The following is a 9,106-nucleotide window of genomic DNA, read 5'->3' as shown; positions in this document are numbered from 1 at the left end:
CCACACCCCCCCCACACCCACATACCCACACCCATACCCACACCCACACCACCCATCACTTAAAAAACTACTGTAGAGTTTTAGCAGCCTGGCTCTTTTTGTTTTTATGTGTCTGAGTACACTGTAGCTGTACAGATGGAAGTGAGCCATCATGTGTGTGGCTTCTGGGAATTTGACTCAGGACCTCTGCTGGCCCCACTTGCTCTGGCCCAGCTCGCTCCTGTTTAATTCACTGTAGCTGTCTTCAGATGTACCAGTAAAGGGCATCCCATCTCATTATGGGTGGTTGAGAGCCACCATGTGATTGCTGGGATCTGAACTCAGGACCTTTGGAAGAGCAGTCAGTGCTCTCATCTGCTGAGCCATCTCGCCAGCCCTGGCTTTTCTTATGCTGCACTATATCAGTGATCTGATTGTCCTTTGGAAAACTAGATTCTTCCCATCCTTAGTTCACAGGTTTGCACTGGACAAATGTCATCCTTCCCGAAGAAGTAGGAATGAAATGTCTAGGTGATTCAATAGTCAGTGATTCCATTCTCAGAACCTGAAGCCATCTCTTATTTTTTGTCAGTAAAGGTCAGATGTGGGCTTTTCATAAGAAAGGGCTTTGCCACATTGAACATTTGGAGCTATGGTGCTAAATGGGTTGACAGGTGCTTGGTAGGCCTATCTGTTACTGCTTTGTCCATCACTCCACCATTGCTCTCCCAGAACTGTACATTGGTAATGGATACTCGTGATTACCCTCACTAGATGGTCATGCTTGGTCCTGGTAGAAGAGATGAGTCCAAATGCACATCTGTTCTGATGGACTCAGTAGGGTGGCATCAAAAACACTGATGTTCCACCACTGGGAACTTGGGTTTCTGGGACTCTGATAACATATGCTATGAACCCCACCCTATGCCCTTGCGTTCCTGCCATGGGCTGTAAGTGGTGGTTCTCTGAGTCATTAGTTGTGGGTTCTGCTGTGGGTACTTCATGATTCTCACACAAGCACTCAGAAGACGTCATCCGGCAGGGGCAGGAGGGCAGGAGTTTTCATAGAAAGCATGTGATGAAGCATCATAAAAGCTGAGAGGGGGTACAAGGTCACAGAGCCCACTCTGCCTTCTTCTTCTAGAGGTTAAAAGAGAGTAGTGCTTGGTAGGCCTATCTGTTACTGCTTTGAGTAGTTGCACTTTTTTTCAAGTGCAACACTCTTGAAGCTGGGACCTAGGCGGCCTTCCGGGGAAGATGAAGCTCCTCTTGCTCCTGCTGACCTTCTCTCTGGCCCCCAGAACAAAGGCAGGTAAGCAACACCTTCCTTTAGTGGTCTAACCCCGCTGTCACCGGTAGTAGGCGGGAAGAGGACTTTCTCAGGAAGAGCCACTGAGTGCTATCCCCTCCCTGAGACACCATACCCTTATGGATTTTCCTAGAAGTACATGATAAAGGGTAGGAGCCTGCAAATCAGAAAACATTATGTTCTTTTGGAGCAGATAGAATGGGCTTGGCTTCTGCATCTATGATGATCCAATCCTTCCCCTCACCACAAACTCATCAAAGTAGCCTAGGTGTTGATGACCCCAGAGTAGATGGAATTACTGTCCTCAGAACAAGTGATTTTGCTCGACCCAAGCTACTTTGTCCCTTCCTCTAACTCAGTGCTTCACAGGCTTTGAGTGCTTTCCCAGGGTTCAAGTATGAGCCACTGGGCATTCTGCTTTCTGGAATGCCAGCACCTGCATCTAGGAAAGAAAGCCAGTGAGAGGGCCTGAAGAAATAACTTGCTGCTAAGTGTGAACTGAAACCTTGGTCCATAGAAAGCAGCAGTATTCTAGACATCCCAGAGCTGGTTCAAGGGAGAGGAGGTCTTAGACTCTGGGACCAGAAGTCAGAAGACAGACAAGCTGAATTCTTGTCCAGAGAATTATCCTTGCCTCCAACTGTGTGGAAGGAAGACTGATAGACCACCAGGACCTATATTTCTCTCCTTTTAAAGAAGGGGACTATGAGGACACTCCTCTCAAGCCCCTTTCAACTCCAGGACTCTCTGGCTCCCAAATGCCTAGCGAGCCTGGAGCCACCAGACAAAATCCATCTGTGGACTAGCAGGTGCCCACAAAAAGGTTGGCTTTCCCTTCAGGGGAGATCATCGGGGGACATGAAGCCAAGCCACACTCTCGACCCTACATGGCCTATCTTCAGATCATGAATCGTCAATCTTTGTCGAGGTGTGGGGGCTTCCTTATACGAGAGGACTTTGTGCTGACTGCTGCTCACTGTTCAGGAAGGTGAGGAGCAAAAATCAGTCCATACCCTCCTAGAAAGATTCCGTGGAGACTCTGTCTTCATCCTAAGGAGCTTGGGAAGAGAGAGGGTCTAGCAAGTCTCATGAGGGAGAAACAGTCTGTCACTAGAGTCACTGATAAGGAATCATGCACATTTCAACCAGGGTTAGCATTGCAACAGGAGCTGAACAACTCAGTTTGCCTTCTTAGGGCTGACTGGCTGCTGAGCACCTCTAATGCAGCAACTGGTGCTTCAGATTACCCCTTAACTTCCTTCAGCTGGAGCCCCACCCTGCCAGGCCTGCATGTCCCTCACACCTCCTGGGCAGCATCCTCTCTGCCTCCACATCTCTTATGTCTGTCCTCTTCACAGTACAATAAATGTCACTTTGGGGGCCCACAACATCAAAGAACAGGAGAAGACCCAGCAAGTCATCCCTGTGGTAAAAATCATTCCCCATCCAGACTATAATCCTAAGAAAATCTCCAACGACATCATGCTATTAAAGGTAAGACCTGCCCCCATCTTGGTCCACGGACTGTCTCTCCTGCTCTCACCCCCCTCAATTCCCTCCCTTCCATCCTGGCCTTCAGAGTGTCTCAGCACAGCAGGCCATGAGCTGGACTCTTGCTTCTTTCCCAACAGCTGAAGAGTAAGGCCAAGAGGACTAGTGCGGTGAGGCCTCTCAACCTGCCCAGGCGCAATGTCAATGTGAAGCCAGGAGATGTGTGCTATGTGGCTGGCTGGGGAAAGATGGCCCCAGTGGGCAAATACTCAAACACACTACAGGAGGTTGAGCTGACTGTACAGAAGGATCAGGAGTGTGAGTCCTACTTAAAAGGATATTACAACAATGCCAATCAGATATGTGCGGGGGACCCAAAGACCAAACGTGCTTCCTTTAAGGTAAGTTACAGTCCCCTCTGGGCTCAGTGGGAGGGGAGAAGGAATCTTGGACCTAGAGACCCAAACCTCAAGGGACTCCTTTATCCATCTTTCTCCCTGGGAACAGCAGGAACCAGTAATGAACTAGGGCCCCCAGAGCTGATTAGGAGCCTCTGTTGAAGGTAGCTTGTATAAAAGGATTCCAGGCTCAGGTTTTAGAAAGCTGGGCTCTCTGAGTGTGTCATAACCACAGCCAGCTGTCTCCTCTGTGCAGACACACACTTTGTCAGTGGGCTTCCCCTCCATGCTCACATCAGGCCTACTCACTGTCCCCATGCCTTTAAACAACAGCCTGGAGACGAGGGTCCCACACACCTTCCTAGAGAGTGGATCACAGACCTGGGGACAGGGCAGAGGCTGACCTCAGGAGGGAGGTGCAGCCCTAACCAGGTCCACAATTAGAACTGGGAAGGCCAGGGGCCCCAGGGCTCTCCTCTCACCTCCCATAAGCTGAGAGTACAAGTGTTGCTTCTCTAGGAGGAGCCTTGACATGAGAAGGAGGTTGGGGCCAGGGTGAACAACAGCTAAGTGTCCTATGCCCACTCAATTCACAGGGGGATTCTGGAGGGCCTCTTGTGTGTAAAAAAGCGGCTGCAGGCATAGTTTCCTATGGACAGAGGGATGGTTCAACTCCACGTGCCTTCACCAAAGTCTCGACTTTCCTATCTTGGATAAAGAAAACTATGAAAAGAAGCTAACTACAAGAAGCAACAATGTTAATTTCTGATTAACTATCTTCCCTATAGCTGAGCCCAGGATTGCTCTAGGACAGGTGGCAGCAACTGAATAAAGGACTTTTTCCTGACTGGAAAGACTGGTTTCATGTCCATTCACAAGGACCAACTCTGTCCTTGGCAGGCCAATGGAACACTTCTTCTGCCACCATGCTGTGACAACACAGCTGGCATCTTTCTTTGGTAGTTTGTCCTCTCTACAAAAGAAGGAGAATGTATGCATTTGACCAGGCATGTACTGCTTCCCCTCAGTGTCCTGAGAATGTTATTTAATGCAAGTCATCATTAATAGCTACCTACAGAACTCTCATACAGTTTCACCCAGTCACTCATGTGTTCCTTATAGTAGAGCAAGAAATGAATAAACAGAATTGCCTTTGCCTCTCTGTACTATTTTCCCCCAACACCAAGATTTGTATGTTTTATAAAGCTAATTTCCTTATCAAATGAAATCTTTAAATTTTACATTAATTGCTTATTTTCAAGGTGCAACCTGATCTTTTATGTACATGATATAAAATGATTAAATAAGACTAATTAACATATCCATTAATTTAAATACTTTTATTTTGGAAGGGAGAACATAAATCTGCTTGATAGAAGTTTTGAAGCATACAAGGTATTATTAACTACCTGTTGTGCAGTAGATCTCAAACAGTTATTCATGCCCTCTAATTGAAATTCTGTAGTCTTTGATGGACATTTTCCAATTCTAATCTGCCCAGCCTCCAGTAACCATGATTCTCTCTTCTACAAGTTTGCATTGTTTTACATTTTAACCACAAGTGAGATCATACATTATTTTTTCTATTATGTCTAGCTTATTTGGCTTGGGATCATGTCTCAGTGTCATCTGAATTATTGTAAAGGATAGAATTTTATTATCTAAATGTCTGAATAATGAGCTAAAGAGATAGCTCAACAGTTTAAACACTCGTTGCTCTAACAGAGGACTCAGGTTCCAATTCTCAGAATCCACATGATGTCTCACAACCATCTTAACTCCACTCTCTGGGGCAACACACACACACACACACACACACACACACACACACACACACACACTGCATGTACAAATATGTCCACACATACATGAATACAATTTTAAAATTTATTGTCTGGATAGTGCATATCTTATGTATGTATCACATTGTCTCTATGCTCCAACCTTTAGCTGTTGGGAATAATGTTACAATAAGCATGAGACTACACGTGTAGGGGACTTGGAAAAACATACCCAGACATTAAATTCTCAATACAAAGAGACTAATTACCCAGGAGGGACAAGCAGATTAGGAGTCGAGGAGGCAGCTGCCTTTGTATTGGACCAAAGCAGCAGCAGGTATTTCTGCAAAAGTGGTTTTTAAGGGAAGTCTGTGCTAGGGTGAGTTGGTAGTTCCTGTCAGGATTGCTTAGCCATTGTAGTCAAACAATAAATTGTGGTTGCTAGATCTTGGAGTTCAGTCTTAGGAGTAAAGGTATAAACTTTGAGGGCTGCCTTATTTTTATTTTTTATTTTTTAAAAAGCCTACAGCACCCGGAATTCCCAGGTGGTCTCTCATCCAAGTACTAACCAGGACCGACTCTGTTTAGTTTTCAAGATCAGAAGAGATCGAGCGCATTCAGGGTGGTATAGCTGTAGACTTGAGGGCTATCTTTAGGAATGTAATCTAACAGTTTAGCAAGGGAGAAGTGATGGGGGTGGGCAAGCCTTTCCAGTACCATGTTTTCAATGCTGGAGCCTGTTAGAGAGCCACTAGTTCCCACCCTTTTGCTTTATTATTGGGTTATTGGGCATCAGGTAAGAGGCTGATGCTTTCTGGTGCTCTGTGTTAATATTGGGGGTGTCATTGTTAGGGTCCCAAGGAAGCTGAAATGTTGGTCAAGGCCAGGGAGTATATATAGGCTGTGACATTTAATGTCCAGGCTTTGTGGGACCACATGGGGTTAGCTGCTTTGGAGTGTTCTGGAATGCAGATTCTGAGGGAGCATTTGGGATTTGCTAGAGTATCTTGTAATTGATTTGAAATCTGTTGGGACCGATAGATTAGGGACAGAAATCAAAGTTAAGGAATTTAGGGGAAATTTTTAAAAAACTTTTTATTTTTTTTTTTATTTATTTTTTTGTGAATTTCACATCATGCACTGTCAGGAATATTGAGGGTAGGCTAAGGCTAGCAGGCGGCCTTCCTGGAGGTGGCCCACTGTTTTCTGCATGGTCTGCGATGAGTGAGCTTGATGGTAAGGTTCCAAAGAGACTTCATCTTAGGATTGCTTCTTGCAGCTGATATGCTTTTCCTGTCATTATTAAATTAATATAATAATCCCTGGGCATTAGGCCACCCTATTGATCAGATTTCCTGCATATCATAAAGATAAACTATGCTGTTTAGATGAATTCATGAATCTATAGAATTCCTGATTTGATTCAAACAATTTTAGGAAGAAATTTTTAAAATTTAATTTAATTTTTTACTTATTTTCTTTACATCTCGCTCACTGCCCCTTCCTGGTCACCCCCTCCTAGAATGCTTCCCCCATCCTTCCTCTCCTTCTCCTCTGAGCAGATGGGGGCCCAGAGAAGTGCCTGGCACTGCTAGGATAGGGGCTAAAGAAGGAAGCTTTAAGAGGTGGCCTTAGTTGTTTTGCTAGAAAGATGTAATGAAGTAGAATCAAGAATAAAATGTGCCCACTCCTCATAATGGTTAGCAAAGGCTGCATAATAAGAAGTACAATGAGTTTTCATAATCACACTAAGAAGAGAAATAGGCTTGGGACAAATTTGTGTTCAAGGAAAATATTTAGGTCCAAGGGTATAGTCAGAGTTGTGTACTATATAGCAAGACCATGTAAAAACTGTTGCTTTGAACATTTAATGAGTATATGAGAACGAAACACTGCTTTGAACTTAATATCAACATCCTTCTGTAACTCCCATTTTATGTAACATTTTATCTCTGAGGTAATTTTCTAAAGAACTTTTTGTCTATGAAGATATAAAAAAGCCAGGGAAAAGAAATAAAGTTGTTGGTTGAGTAGTTTGGCTTGGGTAGTTCTACCTCATCCATCCATCCATCCATCCATCCATCCATCTAAATGGATGTTTGTTATATGTACATGTGTAGGTAAGCATGCATGAATACCTGTGGAGTAAATAAGACAGGCAATTGGGCCCAACAAAAATGTGAATGTGGTAATGTGTAAATGAGAATGTAAATGAAAATGTAAATATATATATATATGTATATATATATGAATGCATATGTGTCTGTACATAATTGCCTTTATAAAACATCTTAATTCTTTTCCTTTCTTTTTTCTCTGGCTCACAAAGAGTTAACCAGCCATGCCAGTGAAGGGCTTCTGGCTGCCTGGCCATAGAAGGGAGCAATAGCAAAAAATCCTTTACCTAATCACCCACTGTTAGCAACAAGTTTCAGTAGATCCAGAAGCCTGCAGCTTCTGGCCACAGAGTAACTTAAAGTCAAGATAGGTATATGTTATTATAGAAAGCAATCTTAATTTTTCTCACAACCAACTCTTGCCCCCGATGACACCCTTCCCATTTGGCTGCTTCATTTAGGACCCAGCCCGGCCTCAGGCAATGCACCTCCCCCACCCCTCATTCCCACCCTCCATCTTTGCAACCCTTGCCCCTCAACAGAGAAAAAAATTATCTAATTGTGGAAGCTGTAGTGTGCCACAGTGTGTCCCACAGTATACACTTTTGTCCACATTTCTTTGCTTGCAAACGTTCATTGCAATGATTCATTGGACTGATATGAAGCCTCTGACTTCTGCTACTCTAATAATAGTGGAACTTCATTGGGATTCCTCTCAGATATTCAGTTGTTGCCCTGTGTCATGGAGATTCTATAGTTTTGAATTTGTAGGACCAGCCTCTTCATGTACTCCAGCAGTTCACTGATGTTGGGACAGGTCAATTGAAAGCCCTGAATCTGGGCCTGAGAGGTTTCGGAGATGGTAAGCCTGCTGGCTCTAATGCTTGCTCTTTGGGCCAGTTCACTTGCAATCAGGGCCAGCTTTACTCTGCTGCCCATGTGAGGCGCAGGGACTGCTTTCCTGCATGTTGCTGCCAGTGAGGGATATGGCCAGCTCTTCAGTCTGCCATAGATGGTGATGGTTGAAGGAGGGGAAAAGGATGTCTCTCCCTCACCAGCACCACTGCCCAGCAACCAAGAGGTAGGGCCAGCTTTTCCGCACTCAAGCCCCGGGGACTTGAGCCCCTATATCCAGACCCAGATCTTCTGTGTTTGTGAGGTGCAGTGTCTGCTCTATAGAGTGCTGCAGCAAGTGTGTATGGGGCAGGGCTAACTCTCCTGCTCTCATGACACCAGGGCCAGTTTTCATACCTTCCACAAGTGGTGAAGGGTGTGAGAGAAGGACAGTATCTCTCATTCATTAATGTCACCACAGGGAAATAGGTGGTAGAGCCAACACTTCCTTCCATGCTTGCATCCTCAGGACCAGCTCACTCACAACTTCTGCAATGTGTGGGGCCCAGCTTTCCTTAGTAGTGCAGCTTGGCGGTCGAAGGAAAAAGTCATCTCTCCTGTTCTCATGCCTCTAGGGCCAGTTGTCCCATCATGTCCAGGTGAGGGATGGGGCCAGTTCCGCACATTCTTCAGACAACAATATATCCCTGGGTGGCATCTCAGACCAGAGACATCTACCTGGCATTTGGTGGTAACAGAAACTATCTACTGCAGGGCCATGGACCCAGATGTAGCCTCTAGTGGCAGCACAGGCCAGGGCCTCACCCTGGTCTCAGGTAGCATCACCAGATACTCACAACAGGCTGTTTCTCATTACCTTGACTCTTCAGAACTGCCTCTCTTCACTGTGCCTACATCCTTCTATTTCCCTTTCTCTTCCACTTCTCCAGTACTTACTTGCTTTTTTTTTTTCTTAGGGGTGCCCGTGGTCTCTGAGTGTCTGCGGTAATCCAGCAGTAGTCTCAGGAGCATTGTGCCCTGCTCATGCATTATGGTGCCAGGCATGGGTCATCTAAAGTATAATTTGCCCCCCTCCCAGGCCTGCATGGTACCAGTTTGGTGTTCATTTCAGGCTAGCTCCCTGTCTGGATCCTTGGTGCTGGACTGGAAGTGGTATTAGGCTTGCTTTCTCCAGGG

At 45.3% G+C, this 9,106-nt stretch overlaps 1 protein-coding gene and 1 pseudogene across 1 annotated transcript; one reads left to right on the top strand and one right to left on the bottom strand.

Annotated features, from left to right (window-relative positions):
- Window positions 1-959: 959 nt before the first annotated feature.
- On the top strand, window positions 960-4,354 carry LOC116084470 (granzyme B). The gene is made up of 5 exons (XM_031361486.1): window positions 960-1,291; window positions 2,129-2,276; window positions 2,647-2,782; window positions 2,920-3,180; window positions 3,774-4,354. Exons 1-5 carry the CDS (start codon window positions 1,237-1,239, stop codon window positions 3,915-3,917), a joined length of 744 nt encoding a protein of 247 aa, XP_031217346.1. The 5' UTR covers window positions 960-1,236; the 3' UTR covers window positions 3,918-4,354.
- Window positions 4,355-5,478: 1,124 nt separating this feature from the next.
- On the bottom strand, window positions 5,479-5,597 carry LOC116085461 (annotated as a pseudogene).
- Window positions 5,598-9,106: the final 3,509 nt, after the last annotated feature.

This window comes from Mastomys coucha, unplaced genomic scaffold (genome assembly GCF_008632895.1).
Source record: "Mastomys coucha isolate ucsf_1 unplaced genomic scaffold, UCSF_Mcou_1 pScaffold9, whole genome shotgun sequence".
Lineage (NCBI taxonomy): Eukaryota > Metazoa > Chordata > Mammalia > Rodentia > Muridae > Mastomys > Mastomys coucha.
Note: the sequence above shows the minus strand (reverse complement) of the source record. Positions and strands in the feature narration are given on the sequence as shown.

Coding starts and splice junctions, on each gene's coding strand:
- LOC116084470 (XM_031361486.1), top strand. CDS start 1,237: ATGAAGCTCCTCTTGCTCCTGCTGACCTTCTCTCTGGCCCCCAGAACA. Junction 2,277..2,646: donor GCTGCTCACTGTTCAGGAAG/GTGAGGAGCAAA, acceptor TCCTCTTCACAG/TACAATAAATGTCACTTTGG. Junction 2,783..2,919: donor ACGACATCATGCTATTAAAG/GTAAGACCTGCC, acceptor CTTTCCCAACAG/CTGAAGAGTAAGGCCAAGAG.